Source organism: Schistocerca cancellata, chromosome 5 (genome assembly GCF_023864275.1).
Source record: "Schistocerca cancellata isolate TAMUIC-IGC-003103 chromosome 5, iqSchCanc2.1, whole genome shotgun sequence".
NCBI lineage: Eukaryota > Metazoa > Arthropoda > Insecta > Orthoptera > Acrididae > Schistocerca > Schistocerca cancellata.
In genome coordinates, this window is record NC_064630.1 from 647,511,006 (window position 1) to 647,529,185 (window position 18,180).

The 18,180-nt window shown below is 35.5% G+C and overlaps 1 protein-coding gene across 1 annotated transcript in view; it reads left to right on the forward strand.

Annotated features, from left to right (window-relative positions):
* Positions 1-18,180, forward strand: part of LOC126188084 (uncharacterized) — a 103,389-nt gene that overhangs the window by 72,383 nt on the left and 12,826 nt on the right. Inside the window, exon 9 of the mRNA XM_049929539.1 lies at positions 15,339-15,520. Coding sequence (XP_049785496.1) covers positions 15,339-15,520 — 182 coding nt within the window. The remainder of the gene's footprint in view (positions 1-15,338; positions 15,521-18,180) is intronic.

Sequence of the window (18,180 nt, forward strand, 5' to 3'; positions counted from 1 at the left end):
AGTCCCCGCCTCCAAATCAACCAACTAACAAAATAACACAGATGAAGATTTAAATGAAAGGAGGGCTAGGGTATAACAAAATTCAAATAAAATTAGAAATAGATATAATGAACACAATAATGTGGATGAAAAAGAGGGTGATAAAACGAAAGAAATGAAACTGAAATGAATACATAAAATTAATTAAAAACACATGAACAAAGATTTCAAGAGGAAAAAATAGGAGGAAATTGAATCTGGGTCCTCTGCATGGCAGTCAGCTACAAAGATGAAACTCGATATATTTAAATTTTAGTTTTGCTCACTAGTTATTCCATAAATCATACTTGAATTATTACACTGTATAATTAATACAGAATACAATATTTTTCGTAGCTGTGAATAACTTCAGGTTTAACACTTACAGGCTGTGTGTTCAGTTATTGGTCCCACTAGCAGATGGCTGTGTCAACTGTGGCTACGGTCTTCCACAAAATGTAATCATTTCAAAAGCAAAAGCTTCCAAACTGAACACCAGAAAAGGCAAAATGTATTTATAGTTTAATGCTGTGTGGACAACAGAAAAGCAAAATTTATTTATAGTGTAATGCTGTGTGGACAACAGAAAAAGCAAAATTTATTTATAGTGTAATGCTTTGTGAACACTGTGTTGTTAAAGTGTTAAATTGTTTGGCGTGATAGCAGTCTTCCATCTTAAGCTTTGTATAGCATTGTTACTGTTAGTAAGGAAGGTAACAACACAAATCGTTGTCCTTGATTCTTCCCATACAGATGGGAGTGAAAAGATGCAAGAGCGACTGCATTTTAAAATTGGATTAATCTCCTCATGTGGGTACTCTTTTTAAACAATTTTAAAATAAAAGATCTTAAGAGTTGGTTTCGGTTCTCAGCAGCAATTAATAATGAAGAAATCATAATTGCTTGGGGAATGATTAGAGAAGAAACTTCGTGCACATTCCAGCATATTCGTTGTACTCTTGGGAATTGATTTGTGGCTCTCTATGATGATTAGATATTGGGAAAGATTGCAGTCACTGGGTATCCTACGAATTACCAGAAGATGTAGCAGTTTCTGTTTGTCAAAAAGTGTCTGTTGATGCTTTGTAAGACAGTACTGAGAGACACCGACAATAAATTCCTAACTTGTAAAGTGTGGTTCAGCAGTTGTTAAAATAATGCAGTTATTTCCTCTTTCTAAAGTTCATATTGAGTTTCAATTACTTAGAAATTTGACACTTAATGTTCTTGTACTGTAAGTATTGGAAGATTGTAAGGCAATTGCAGTAATTTCTGGCACTTTTGTTACAATATTCAGGGCAATAAAGTTACCACTAAACTATTAGTTGTGTTTCTATCATCATCTGATATTCTCCTGAATCTCGTAGGAAAACTTCAATGCTGTCGTCTTGAAATGTTTATACTGAAGAAAGAACATTAGGAACAGCCCTGAAAACACTATGTAACTCTTCCTGCCTCTATTATAAGCTCAATGGTTCTTAATTCTTCTCTTCCACAGCTAATGAATGTGGCTCAATTTTCCATTAATTCATTGTAGTGACTTTTTTTTAATGGTTGGATGCACGAGTAAGATTTTTCCTATTCAGAAGTTTTACAAATGAGGCTCATTTGCATTTGTTCCCAGTATAGAAGACATCAGAATGATATTCTTAATCTCAGCTTAGAGGTAAAAAAATTTATATAGATATTGCGAAATAAAAGTTTGAAAATGACAATCTAAAAGTCAACTTACAAAAAACAAATATAATCCCCTTCAATGTTGGTGATTTGCGAACTTGTATTGATTCTCAAGATAGCAATATCGCAGGGAAAATCTGCAGTGAGTGTAAATTCCTAGGTATATGCGTAGATAGCAAACTACTGTGGACACAACAAATTGACAACATATGTGCTAGGCTAGCATCTAGCCTGTATGTTTTATAAAGAATAGCTCCATATGTCAATACCCAATCAATACTCAAACAATTAGGATGATGTATTTTGGTTTAATGCATCCATTTCTAGCATATGGTTTTGTGCTGCGGGGTGGGACTTCCAAAACTCACGTAGACCGAGTATTTAAACTCCAGAAAAGAGCTTTGAGAATATTAGGCAAAAAAGATGCTCGAACATCATGTAAGGAATTGTTTATAGAATTTAAAATTCTGACTATCTATTCAATGTATATATCTAAAAACAAAGATGATGAGACTTACCAAACAAATGCGCTGGCAGGTCGATAGACACACAAACAAACACAAATATACACACAAAATTCAAGCTTTTGCAACAAACGGTTGCTTCATCAGGAAAGAGGGAAGGAGAGGGAAAGACGAAAGGATGTGGGTTTTAAGGGAGAGGGTAAGGAGTCATTCCAATCCCAGGAGCGGAAAGACTTACCTTAGGGGGGACTGGAATGACTCCTTACCCTCTCCCTTAAAACCCACATCCTTTCGTCTTTCCCTCTCCTTCCCTCTTTCCTGATGAAGCAACCGTTTGTTGTGAAAGCTTGAATTTTGTGTGTATATTTGTGTTTGTTTGTGTGTCTATCGACCTGCCAGCGCATTTGTTTGGTAAGTCTCATCATCTTTGTTTTTAGATATATTTTTCCCACGTGGAATGTTTCCCTCTACTATATTCAATGTATATGTTTGAAACAATAGTATTAACTGTAGAAGATACGAAATATACCTGCCGTAATGCAGAAATTCATGATCACAATACTAGACAAGTACAAAATCACCATGTGATACACAGAAGACTGGAAAAACTGCAGTCAGTCACTATATTAATGGAGCAAAATACTTCAATACACTGCCAAATGAACTGAAGGTAATAACTGGAGAGACATTCAAAAAACATCTAAAATTGTGGCTCATTGAGGAGTGCTTCTACAGCCTACTATAGAAACTAAAATCTAAAGTATTATTATGCAAATAATTTGGACTACATTCTTAAGTTCCTATTATAAAGTAAAATTAGATTGTATACTGTTGTATTTTACTACCAATTGCGCTATGCATGTAAGTACATGTTTCACGCAAATAAATTACAAAATTACAAAATTACTTACAAACTTCACTCAGTATATGAGTTGTGGTAATTCTGTTGCACGCAATCTCTGTGAGTAGAGCAGTACTGGCATCTTGAGAGATGCTGGAATTCGCTCACCTGCAGCATGTAACAGTTGACCTGCACTTCATTATTATCAGAGGTATGCCAGAAACAGCACGCCACTCATCAGGGGTACAAACAACAACAACAAAATTTTAAAAAGATCACAACTTCCACAAATCTGACATGATAGTGGAACCTCACAGCCGTGTGGTAATAGTATTAATGAAATTCATTTAAGAAATGCCACAGTTTACCTTTGTAATAGGGTGGCATATGATGATTAAGAGTTGCATATATAAAATATTCTACACTGCAAGTAACTATGTTCAATTTTGGTAGAAATTGCAAAGTATGAAATGAAAAGGATCATAGGGTTCTGGGCAAAATTACAGTGATTTGGCTGCCAGTTCTTTAGTAGAAAGAGGGCCTATTATTTCAGCTTTTAATGAAAATCAAACTTGAATTGCAGACAGGCACAACAAAAAGACTATTACACATTATAGCATTTGGCCAAAGCCTTTCTCAGCAAAGACACACACACACACACACACACACACACACACACACACACACACACACACACACACACCCCTCATGCATGCATGACTGCTACCACTGGCAGCTCAGACTGCATCTGTGTGATAGGTGTGCTTGCTTGTGTGAATGTGTATGTCACTTTGGACGAAAGCTGTAATGGGTAACAGTCTTCCAGTTGTAATGGTCTTCAACTCAGTGGGTCATCTTTATGATGAGTAGCAATTTATCCTGTTCCTAATACTGTGGATACCTGTAATGAGGTGCTTAAACATTTGAATAGGGCCAGAAAAATTGGCATTTTGCAGTAAATTCAAAATAGATGCACATTCTGCCTCAAAATGTGAAATTTCTTAATACACTATTTCATAGTGAATAGATGAACTATTTTATCAGAGGTAGTTTGGAGTAGCTTTATTGCCTGCATATAAATATTAAAATGTAATCAACTTTCAGTTACTGGTATTGTGCAACATCTCGTGAATCCCAAATTGGAATGGTAATGTGTGTGAGGACCTGTTTGCAAAATAAAAAGTGTAAAAATGCGATGACGTATCAATACGCTCAATGATATGGTGCCATGCCAATTGCAGGAGTTAGAATAGTCTATTTAAGATACATGCCATGTAATGCAACGTAGTACTCAGCTGTGGGACCTAGCATTTTATAACAGAGAAACCGGTACTTTTGTTTATTAGCTAAAGAGCGAAAGATGGTGTAATGTGGACACTTATAATGTGGCAAATTAGGTGGTGGATGTCTTGAACTGTGGTTGCATCAAATACCACAAGAGGTTGGGCCTGAACTAAATCGTTAACAATAATGTGCTAACCTCAACAAGCAATTTCATGGCAGCCATCCCCCAAATGCTTTGTGTTTTGCAATGCATTGGTTTCTTATTTTGAAATATATGGAACAACGAATCCTGATAGATCATGGATTTTGGTTACAACGTAGAAAACACCAGATGAGTCTAGCGATCACTGTGACAATGTGTTTGTTCTGCTGTAGGCCGATGCCATGTGAAATGGCGGTGGGGTCGCTTCCCCGCATTGCTCCTCTCCAGTCTGCAGTCAGAATTCTAGTTTATTTACACTCACAACTACCTGCTACTACAGGCTTTAGTGCACCCACTCTGTGCTATAAAGACTGGATAACAGAATCCGTAACTTTTTGATTGCACGAAAACTCTAGGTTAGAGTTAAAATAGTTATTACCGTTTGGTTCTACTTCTACGTTAACTGCTTTGTCAGATCTATCGTTAGCATTGTCAAGCATGGGTCTCAAGGCTATGAACACTCACAAAAAATTGAATAGTGTTCAGAGTTTGTAAACATTGAATTGGGTGGGAAAAGACAAATACTGTCCAGAAATACCTTAAATTGGACACACATTGGGTTCGTTGTCAGGGAAATACTGCTGCTTTCGATAGAACGTTCATTTTAGCGAAACGGAAAAAGGCATTTCAGAAGAAAAATTTGTTTACTTTTACAAACTTTCCAGTCCAAAAGTACCCAATCAGTAATTTTTGAATCAGTTTCAAAGAACTAAGCCTTTAATTATCTTTGCTCATGTAGCATGACAACCTTTTAAATTGGTGCATCTAATCATTTCTAAACTGAAAAATAGTTGGGAATTTTGCAACAAATAGATCCAAATTTTGCCAAAAATTGTGCTACATTTTCTGGTCCCTATATATGACAATATACTGTAGTTACTTGAGTGCTTAGTGCGTCTGGCATTACTGTTATTCTGGCATTTTCATAGACAGTAAAATTTGATGGCATATGAAATAAAAAGGCATCTGTTTGGCGCTGCTTATATGACCTAGCAAATAGTTGTGCCGTTCCCTAAGATTGATTGTATTATGCTGATATGCATGTAGTTTATATGCTGATATGCGTGTAGTTTATCGCCAAAGAATGTGGAAAGCTGCTGGGCTAACATATTGATGTGTCACAGTGTGTAAGCCCTGCTCTCATCATCGTTCTCATGCACCACCAGTACTTGCTTTGAAATCGGCAGCACATGCAGCTGGACTATTGTAGCCAGTGTCTACATTTGGACAATTTTTCGAGTGACACAGAATTCTTCAATGTTTATTTTGCATATACTGAACAATCTGCTGCTCCAAATCTTCCCTGCTTTGATCCCCATATAACAGGTATGCCTGTTTGGTACTCACCATACAGAGGAGAGTTGAGTCTCAATCTTTCCTTTTCATAATATTGTCATTCTTTACTCTTCAGTAGACATCACCTGCGAACATTCTCTTCTATTACATCAAAGATTCTTGCTGGTGCACAGTTGTTTGTGGCTTTTACTTCATGAATCACTAATAAATTAAAATCGGTGTCATATTGTCTGTGTGAACCAGTTGAGAATTGCAAACTCTTAGATCTTCGTTTCTCGTTTTGAGTCATGGCTGTAATCCGCATCCATTATTAATTTCTACAATTTGCAGTTCTTACAGCACTGACGATATAAACATACTGAATGACAAAAATATGGTGTCTTCTTGGCTCCCTGCAGCTGAATTGGCAGAGCTTTGGATTAACACTGTAGTGAACCTTGAGAATCAACAGTGGCCTAAAGCAGTGGCAGTTTTATTAGCTCCACATGAGTGATGGAAATTGTGACATGTTCATGAATAAACATCCAAATATATAAAACAAAGATGCTGTAACTTACCAAACGAGAAAGCGATGGTATGTTGATACACGATAAAAACCACACAAATTTTATATAAAGCTGCTGTCTGTACAACTACAAGAAAATTTGTATTGTCACCAAATGGTTTCTTTTTATCAAAATAAAACATTATCAGTGATCTGTAATGAAAGGGATTTAAAATTTTTCTCGTTTTCTAGATTTTGTAAAAATCCACGCGCAGTTAATTACAAAACATGTTGCCTCTACTTACTGCCTTGCTTCATGGTGCTTCCTTGTGTTGTTTTACTCCAAGAAATACAGTACCAAATGTGGGAATTTCTCAAAAATGTGCAAGCAGACAGTGTTCCCTGATGTGAGCAAAAACTGGACATTATGTACCATAAGTAAAGTCAACATATTTTGTAACAAATTGTTTTTAGATCTAGAAAGCAAGCCACTTTGTAAATATCTTTCATTACAACCCATTGGTTTTGTCAAATCCAAAAACATTTTATGACAAAAATATGTATTTTCTAGTAATTGCAGAGACAGGTTTAAAATACCTTGAATATGAGATATTAACCACTTCTATTTTATTCGTGCTGCATGTGTAATGTTTTGTGATGTGATAAACTGACGAGATCACATCTCCTGTTCTGTGATTTTCAAATGAAGCAAATCAGGCAGCCGCCATCTGGATTTCATTGCTCAGGAAGCTAAGATATGCCGTGCTTGAAGGTTCTTACATTAATACTTGCATATGATGAAAGTATGCAGTTTCAATGATACACTGCATTAAAGCTCTCCAAAACACATTGTTGTGCTAAACTGGCCCAAAGAGCTACTTTGTTAATCTGCAAATGTAAAATGACCCTGTCTTTTCAATTGACAAATTTGCGAAAAAACCTCATCTTATCAGATAAATATGGTACTTTTCGTACCACTATGAGGCACCAATAAATCTGTTCTCATATTACAGCTGCAGTTGGGCAGGTGTTTCTTAGGGAATGAAATTTCATTTGGCACTGTGTTACTTTATTTATTTATTGTTCCGTGGGACCAAATTAAGGAGAAGTCTCCATGGTCATGGAATGAGTCAATACATGAAATTATAACACGATATTAGAAACAGATAAAATGAAATATAAAAAAAACATATTCAGGTGACAAGTCGTAAGTTTAAATGAAGACAATCAACAATGTAACACTGGAATTTGCTTAATTTTTTAGCTCTTCCAGGAGCTCCTCGACAGAATAGGAGGAGTGAGCCATGAGGAAACTCTTCGGTTTAGACTTAAGAGTTTGGGCTACTGTTAAGATTTTTGAGTTCTTGTGGTAGCTTATTGAAAATGGATGCAGCAGAATACTGCACTCCTTTCAGCACAAGAGCCAAGGAAGTGCATTCTACATGCAGATTTGATTTCTGCCTAGTATTAACTGAGTGAAAGCTGCTAACTCTTGGGAATAGGCTAATATTGCTAACAACAAACGACATTAAAGAAAATATATACTGTGAGGGCAATGTCAGAATTCCCAGAATTTTGAATAGGGGTCGACAAGAGGTTCTCGAACTTACACCACATATAGCTCGAACAGCCCGTTTTTGAGCCAAAAATACCCTTTTTGAATCAGAAGAATTACCCCAAAAAATAATACCATACGACATAAGCGTATGAAAATATGCGAAGTAGACTACTTTTCGTGTTGAAGTGACTTATTTCAGATACTGTTCTAATTGTAAATAAAGCAGCATTTAGTTTCTGAACAAGATCCTGGACATGGGCTTTCCACAACAGCTTACTATCTATTCGAAGGCCTAGGAATTTGAACTGTTCCGTCTCGCTTATAATATGCCCATTCTGTCTGATCAAAATATCGGTTCTTGTTGAATTGTGAGTTAGAAACTGTAAAAACTGAGTCTTACTGTGATTTAGCATCAAATTGTTTTCCAAAAGTCACAAACTTATTTCATGAACTACATTATTTGTTACTGTTTCAATATTACACACAAGATCCTTCACTATCAAGCTGGTGTCATCAGCAAACAGAAATATTTTTGAATCACCTGTAACACTAGAAGGCATGTCATTTATATAAATAAGAAACAGCAGTGGCCCCAGCACCGACCCTTGGGGAACGCCCCACTTAACAGTGCCCCATTGGGACTGAACATCACTACCACTCTCAATATTGCGGAGAATTATCCTCTGCTTTCTGTTCTTAAAGTAAGAGGCGAACCAATTGTAAGCTACTCCCCTTACTCCATAATGGTCCAACTTCTGCAGTAATATTTTATGGTCAACACAGTCAAAAGCCTTCGTTAAATCAAAGAAAACACCTAGCGTTCGAAACCTTTTATTTAATCCGTCCAAAACCTCACAGAGAAAAGAGAATTTAGCATTTTCAGTTGTTAAACCATTTCTAAAACCAAACTGAACATTTGACAGCAAATTATGTGAATTTAAATGCTCCAGTAACCTTGTATATACAACCTTCTCGATAACTTTAGCAAACACCGATGGCATAGAAATAGGTCTAAAATTGTCAACATTATCAATGTCTCCCTTTTTATAAAGTGGCTTCACTACAGAGTACTTTAATCGGTCAGGAAACCGACCACTCCTAAAGGAAAAGTTACAGATATGGCTGAGAACTGGGCTAACATACATAGAACAATACTTCAGTATTCTGCTAGATACCCCGTCATATCCATGAGAGTTCTTGGTCTTTAGTGATTTAATTATTAACTCAATCTCCCTCTTGTCAGTATCATGGAGGAGCATTTCAGGTAACAGTCTCGGAACACTTTTTTCTAAGAGCGCTATATGATTCCCTGTTGGGACTATGTTTCTATTTAGTTCACCTGCTATATTCAGAAAGTGATCATTAAATACTGTACATATATGCGACTTATCAGTAACACGGACATTCCCACTACGCACTGATTCTATATCCTCGAGCTGTCTCTGCAGACCAGCAACTTCCTTTACGACTGACCATATGGTTTTAATTTTATCCTGAGACTTAGCTATTCTATCTGCATACCACATACTTTTTGCCTTCCTAATAACATTTTTAAGCACCTTACAATACTGTTTGTAATGGGCTGCTGCATTTAGACTTTGACTGTTTCTAACATTTTGATATAATTTCCACTTTGTTCTACAAGATATTCTTATCCCTCTAGTCAGCCACCCAGGCTGCCTGTTTGTGCTAGTACCCTGTTTTAAACGTTCTAACGGAAAGCAACTTTCAAAGAGCATGAGAAAAGTCTTGAGAAAAGCATTATATTTATCGTCTACTGTATGAGCGCTATAAACATCTTGCCACTCTTGTTCCTTTATAAGGTTTACAAAGGTCTCTACAGCAACTGGATCAGCTTTCCTGAACAGCTGATGACTATATTTAACACGTGTTGCAGCATAAAAATCTTTTAAAGTTAAAATTTGCGCATCATGATCTGAAAGGCCATTCACCTTTTTGCTAACAGAATGCCCTTCTAGTAATGAGGAATGAACTTGATTCAAAATAAAGTACTAGATTTAAATGGTGTGCTAGGTATGGACTTGTACCCTGCTATTTGCTTTATCCAGCCAATAAAATCATTTGGTGGACCACCTGAAGGGTAAAGGTCCATGTTTGATCCCTGGTCCAGTATGCAGTATTAATCTGTTAGGTGCATCATTCTGTCCATTTTCATGTACTAAAGATACAATTAAGGACTTTTCCTGGTGAAAAGTACAATAATTAACAATGTGTTGTGGTAGCTTATGATTATGATGTAGTATGACGATGTTTACAATAACTATTGCATTTAAAACTCGAATTATAAATCATATTCTAAAAGTTTTACTCCTAACATAGAGGGGGCATGAACTATAATTTTTGGAATGGAAAACTCTGTAAACTGCACAGTGAAGTGTGAGCTGTGTGTACTGTTATAGTGCATCTATTGAAGAGGATTGCTCAGGATGACCAAACCCCTTCAGGACCTAGGGTACTTTTCGGATTCATATTTTGTGGAAATCGGCACATTTCTTTCAGGCACTACATCTTTTGTAAATGTTTATGCAGTTTATCAAAAGTTAATGCAGAATGCTTTGTAAACAATGCGCAAGTATTTTTAAAAATTTAGGACCTATTGCTTCTGTTGGGAAAAAAAAGAAAAAAAACCGTAATTGATTAATTCTCCTTCAAATTCAGGTACCATTAATCCTATAATAAACATGTGAAAAAGATCAAATTTTCACAAGATGTGTAAGTCATATTGGCTGATGTAGTAGACAGTTTAATTCTGCACATGATGTATATTAATCAGAATAAAAATTCTTACATTTTTAACTTTTAGAATACTTTTTTAGTAAAAAATTTTATTTCTCTATAATTTAGTTGAATTTGCAATAAAGTTCAGGTCTACTAGATGGTTGCGGAAAATTGCTAATTACTGAAAAAAAATAGTGCAATACTTTATAAACTTAAGGAGATATGTCTGCCTAAAACCTGAAAAGTACAACTTGTTGAAAATTGTGAATAAAGATTGGAGTCCATGCGACATGAGACATCATCAAGTTATATCAGGTGATCTTTATGTCCGTATATCGCTATCTTAGTTGCTGTCACTACTGTATAAGCTTGCTTCTTTGATGTTGGTGGAGCTACAGTAAATGTTAAACTATAGCTGGAGCAGTTATTTCAGAAGTTTTCCAATTGTGAAAGTTTATTTGATAGTGATGATATATCACTGACTTACTGTCAATTAATGTCATTATGAGATAAACTTTCATAATTATGAAACTTCAGAAGTAACTGCCCCCAGCCACAGTTTAATACGTCATCCACCAACATCAATGGAGTCAACTTATTTGGTAGTAACAGCAACTAGGACAGTGATGTCATATGGACATATGAGCTACCTGATGCAACCTAACAATGGCAGTGATGCTGAACAGGGCTATTGCAACAAAAATATAATCATACACAGCAGCGTCTTGGTCTTGTAGCAGTATATGTAATTACTTAAAAGAAATTATATCTGCCTAGCAATAGGATTCTACTTTTAATTAATCAATATTGGTAAAATTCCGAGGGGATTTTTACACCATTTCATAATAAATTGATTATAAAAGCATTTTCTTTGATAAAGGATGTGGTGAAATCTAAACACTGAGGGTGTATGTTGCCTAAAAGTAACTGGACATAATAAATGGGAAGGGTTTAGGATCCACTACAAACAGCTAAACTGTTAACTCAGATTTTAATAACCCCTGAAGAACTGATACAGAGGTTTTCTTAATAGTGTGGACTGCTTTGCTTGTAAGCTAGCTGAATTTCCTTTTATCGAATTTCTTGAGACAGGCTTTGTTAGTAGCCTATTTATTGCATACTAATGAATGTCTAGAATCACAAATATCTATAGCATATAGGCAACAAACTTCTAGTAGGATGTAATCAAAACACTTAAAAATGAAAATAAACAGGAGTGAAGATGATCATGTACAGATGTTGGAAATGAGCAGTATGTTGTCAACATAAATATATGCCAAACAATTCCTGCTTTCCAAAATAATAATTTTTCAGTAATTTAAATAAAGGGAACATGACAATTTAAATGACTGTTACTTTAAAATTTAGTATACAGTGGTCATTCCTCATTCTAATTCTAGTAAGGTATATATCAATGTAATCTGGCAAGATTATACAACTTAATGATGTTATAAAAAATTTGTAATCCCATATTAAGCGATCACCAATTGAAAATACACAGAGATGAGAAACTGTGTGAAGATCTCAAGATATTTGCCCATTGCATTTTACATGCAGTTCTGCATAGAAAATTTTTTTGTAATGACACAGATGTTAACTTTAAAAAAAATTGAAATTTTTTTTGGGAATTGATACATACAATTCCATTGTGTTGCTCTAATGTTTCATAGATGACTCATGGTTTCTTTGTGAAATGGTAGACATGAAACAACAACTGAAACGGAGGGTGACAGTAGAAGGAAGTATGCCAAAAGAAGACAAACTTACAGATGCAGGAAAAGTTGTGGGTGAAATTTTATTGTAGTCTCACAATGTGACCCTCTGATTGTGGGCACAAGGGCATAAGTTACCAGGAGATGTTAACTCTCTGCACAATAAACTGAAGGATGCCATTCAGGTTAACTATATAAAATATGTCAAGAACAGTGTTTGAAAAATAAAAGAACATGGTATCTTAATTCTAGTATTTGCTCAGATCAAGAAATTTTTGAATATTCCATGTTCATAGTAACAATTTAATTGTTCCATATTTTGATATTTGACCTTATAGTTTCCCACTTCCAAAGAAGCTGCATTTATCATGATCATCACATTTTTGTAACTTCCAATAAGTTCATGTTGTTTAATAGAGCTTTGGTACCCATGTCTTAGCTCACCTCTTTGTGCTGTTTCAACATTAATTAAAGCTATCTGACCACATAAAAAGCATTTGTGTTAAGTGAGAGTATCAACAGGATTGAATTCTAATGCTTTCTCTTCAGGGTTTGTGGCTAAAAATTCATTTGCAGTTGCTATTATTCTTGTGGTTCAGGCTTTCCAAGTTAGGTAAACACACTAAACAAAATTCTAATTGCTATTCAGTCCATTTTTTCTTCTACTCACATTTTGTAAAAAAGGCTTCAGAGAAAATAAATTTTCAACAACTAACAGTACAAAAATCTTGATGGAACAAATGATGTACTTTCTATACACAGTGAAACTACATAACAAGGCAACTGGTGTGCTTCCATCCTTTATATAGACTGTTTTGGAATGCAAACTTTTGAGAACTACTACTTTCTGAAATGATTATGTAAATAGTGAAATTAAAATTTAAATGCAACAAAACTGTGGTATTTATCATTTAATTTAAATTCTCTTTTGTGATAGAGTATTCTCGAAAAGGTTAATTTTGTTTGTTAGTATTTTCAAGAATACTGGTTTAATTAATGATAAGAGGCGAACAAAAAGTTTCCATTTGAGGGCAATGCTGCAGTATGTACGCAATTAGCATGACTCTGAAGCGGTTGTATAAGCACTGACATGCAGGCAAGGGATTAGTGCCACATTTATGTCTTTCCAACAAGCATGCAGTAAACGCAGAAACGTGAACTATGGTGGTGATGATACCAAATGTGTCCAAACAGGACTAACGTGCTGCTGAATGAAAAACACCGGTAGACATTCATCAGAGGACGAAGAATGTGTATGTAGCAGCATGTCAGTTGAAAAACACTGTTTTGGAATGGTGTGCTAAGTTCTGTACTTAATGATAATGCATGTCCCCATATTGCAAATGTCCTAATGCAGAAATTAAGCCCACTCAAGTGGGAGACACTTGATCATCTGTCGTATAGTTCTGATCCTTCCCCAAGCAATTAGCACCCCTTCAGTACCTTAGAAAAGTCCTTGGAATGTTGACGATTCGGACTGTACTGCCTTGGAATGGAAACTTCTTGATCACCTTTTATATTTCCAGTGAATTTCTCCACATTATTCCATTCAGGAATGTTAACATAAAGCAATTAATAATAAATTCTTGTTTCCTAACATTACAAACAAAAAATTTTTCACTGTTTTGAATTATGTACTTGTCAATCTGTACTTAGTTGAAAGTATAAAGGAAAAACCAACAGTAGTTAACATAATCACGAACTGTTTCTCCCTTTTATTGTTTTCCACAAGTGAAATAAAATGACACTCTTTGCATGACACTCTTTGCATAACACATAAACATAGTAATTCTTGCACAAAATTGTAACTGAAATGATTGCTCACATTAATTGCTGTCAGGTTAAGGTAATGTTCTTTCTGCAGTAGCCAAATGTATTGTGTAATAATTCATCTATAAAACTTTATTGCAAACTAATAATCTAAAACTATATAATATGATAAAATTTGTTTGGTATTGATCTCTTCATTTTATAAATTTAGACCCTTTCCTAATGCATTACAAGCTGTGGGTAAGTTACAGATAAATTTTGGTTTGTGGTGAAACTGCAATAGGCGATAACTGTGCTACCAATGTGATACGTGTTTCAGGAATGTCAAATGACCAAAATTATATCAAATTGGTCCTGATGTATTGTTTGTTCAGTGAAAAATTTCCTCGAGAAATAATTTTGAAACTGAGGTGTATTGTTTTTTAGAAATGGATGCAAATGCAAGGTGAACAAGAAAATTCGTCTACTTTTAATGCTGCACAATTTTGTTAAAAGAAAACTAGTGACACATTGATGACAAAGTTCTGTATCTGACAGTATGTAATGATGATGGAAAATGTGGGGAACAGCAATGAAGTCAATACATTATCTATCAGATAGATGTAGCATTATCAAAGATCCTATATTAGTGTGATCAGTGTTAAATGTTCCACTTATGAAAATGCTTTGAGCAATTCGTTGTACATGACAGTCTTCTGCAATAACAAATACTTCGTGTGCCACAAGTCATTTGATGTTTTTCTCTCTCTTCACAATCTCTAAACAGTATAAAGTATAGCTCTGTCTCACTGTCTGTTTTCAGCTTCAGTATCATGTTTGGTTTTGGTATAATATATCTACAGTCAATACTGCTGTCTGCAAGATTTGCTTCCTTTGATTCTCAGTCCTCTCTTCAAACTCCATTCATTTTGTCACTTGCAATTTGTGTGTGTTCTTCACTCACATCATTTCTGTTGGTAACATTCATCATAGTTTCAAAGATACATTCCATACATGGCTTAATGAATTTTCAGTTTGGCATTATGAATTCATTCTGGCAACCAACATGTGTTTGGATCTGTCTTTTAGGGTGCCTGTGAAAACCAGAAATTCACTTTAGTCGTAAGTCATTAGCAATTTAGACATTTTTATTTGAACATTTTTGTTGTATGTATGCCCACCTATTGTTTGGTTAGTCCGTTCATGTCCCCCCTGCTCCTTTATTCCCCAACTGTTCACATTTCCCCTTGGAGATGAACCTTAGTTTTCTGTTATTGTTATATTAGTGATGATTAATTTTTTTTCATTTACCAGGCTGAAGTTATTGACAAATCATTGGACCTTCTGTGGGAAAAATTCACCTCTTTGAAATTACAATCAGAGGATGAGGAAGTTGACAAAAAGAAACAAAAGACTCCCCGGCGCAGTGTTGATCCACGCCAAGTTTTTAAATCTTCAATAATAAAATTTGCACTTCAGCAGAAAGCTGTAAAGCAGTAAGTATATGTACAATAATATTTCTTTGCTTCTAGTGTGATGAGTGCTGACAACTACACTGTCAGTTTAATCTTCTTCCTGATTAGTGTGAGCATACAAAAAAAGTAGCAAATTTGCATCATTATAATCATACAGGAACCACTGAAAGAAAATTGTCATTGTGATTGAGACTTTAGGGGAAAACTTACTGATTATATTGTATAATGACAGATAGGATAAGACTAGCAAAAAATTCTCAATAGGATCTGGGATTAGAAAGAAAGGTGGGCTAAGGTTTGTGCTAGGTGGGGTGACTCATATAACACATGGAACAGAGTTATATTGCAGAATAAATCTTATCAAGTTAATAATGTGTACATAAATTGATTAAAACAGTGTTTAAGCTTTAGATTCTGAGAAATTAATGTACATGAATTCCAGTACACAACAACACTAATATATATAATTTATAAAAATGTTTTAGTTTCTTGCACTCACTGCTGTTAAAAATTCTACATAGTGCTACAAACTATAACGTTTCAGTTGGGTTTGATTCCAACTATTTCTTTTGAAGTGTAATACTACTGCATGAAATGAAATTTTAAAAAAATTCAGTGTGTCAGAATATATTTTTTTCATAATTTATAGTTTGCAGAAGAGACACTACAATTTTTTTTTCAAATTTGTTTGTGCCATAGCCCATATAAACTGAGTTTATGTAAAAGGAGCAGTCAAATAAAACAGACTGATAGAAAAAGTGAGTAAACTGTTTATTTCAAGAGTAATTGTCATAACTGTTAATACAATTATCCTACTGCAGGACAAGACAGTCAATGCATTCATTGAAAAATGTTTGTGGTTTCCTTTGGAATGATGATTGAATCCAGACGTGCACCTCTCATCCAAAGCAATTTAAAGGCCACAAATGTCTTTCTTCAGGGCTCCAAAAATATGGAAATCATGTGGGGAGGGAAGAGATTAGGATCTTATGGAGGACATGCACTGGCTTTCCAGCAGGGCGGGAGGGAGGGGGAGGGGGGGGGGGGATTAGCGGGGGCGACACATGTTGCCAAGCTGCAGAAGTTTTGCTGGAAAGCTGTTGCTCATTCACCATACAGTTATGGTCTCTTCCCACACTTTCCATATGTTTGGAGCTGTGAAGAAAGACATTTGTGGCAGTCAAGTTATGTATAAAGTAGTGCCAGCTTGGTACAATCTTGCTCCCGTAGGCAACCACAAACATTTTTTCATTAAAGCATTGACTGTCTTCTGACAGTGGGATACATTTATTAACAGGTGTGGCAGTTACTTTTGAAATAATAAACAGTTCATGTACATTCTTCCAGCTGTCTCATTTTCATTTGATTGCCCTGGTCTCTTCAGATGGTTGTATTTGTGTTTCTGTGAACTTTTGTTTTCCTGGCATGTACGGTGTTAAATTTATGCGAAAGCAAATATACAGTGTTAGAGAGTTATTTATGGGAAAGCAATAGGGTAATTCAGTAAAACACCACTGATATTTCAACATTACATTTCTTTAATTACCTCTTTTGAAATAGTTTTTAATTACCCAGTGATACTGCTGCTGCAGGTGCAGACACTAGGAGGAAAATCTTATTCAAGCTTGTCCAGGTAAATGCTTGTTGAAACTCCTAGTTCAAAGGAGAAAATGAACTGTATTTATTTTTGTGCTGACATTGTACAGATTGCAGAAACTATCCTTGAGTCACACTGATATTATGAGTAAGTTACATCAGTCTTTCCTGTAACACATATTTGAATGTTGTGCTGGTTAACCTTGCCACTTTAGTGGAAGCTTGCTCATCGCTTTAAAGATGAGTGCAGGGGATGTTTCTTACTCAAGGGCTCCCTATATTGCTCTTGCATAATTTGTACATTTGTGTCACAGTAAAAGTTTTGAACTATCTTTTACATTGCCTGTGATTCTTGTTGCTGTATTGGTGCACACAGTTGGAGCCAAGGCCTTATTCATTCTGAATTGCCATGTGTTTAATAAGCTGCTATTGGAAATGAGTTGCTACTATGATTATCACACTTAAATATTTAAGTATAAGACTAGCTGAATTGCCTTAGCCACAAGCCCTGGAGAACAGTGAGTGCACCTGCTCCAGTTTGTAGAAAGGTTTCATGTTGTCCTGGCTAGAGTATGGGTGCAAATATGTGGATCACGATAATGTGCAGGTCTGAAGCTGATTAATGCAATACACTATGAGAGCATTCAGTGCCTACATACAGGGCCAACCCAGTAATCAGCCTCTGCTTTGCGCAGCTGCTGTTGCTCTATTTGGTGGCAACTCATAGTGTGTCAAAGTGTGCTGGTTCTTGTCTGAGTTTTGATTGCCCATGGACCAGTGCTCCACCATATTGTGGGAATCCAACAATGGAAATGAATTTTACAAACCCCTCAACAAAAAATAATTTAGAAACTAGATTTGTGTCACCAAATGCCTTCTCCGACGAGAGCAACAGACTGCTGCCCTGGATCCATAAGATGTTCATAATTATGTTGAAACTAGTTAATATGGGTGGGACTTTACTCAGAAGTATGTTTAAAATTGAGATTTTGAAATAAATTTTATGACCATTTCCATTCGTATGCCCATCTGCACTGATGAGTTTTGAAAGTACTGTGAAAGAATTATGCACACAAGAATGGTGA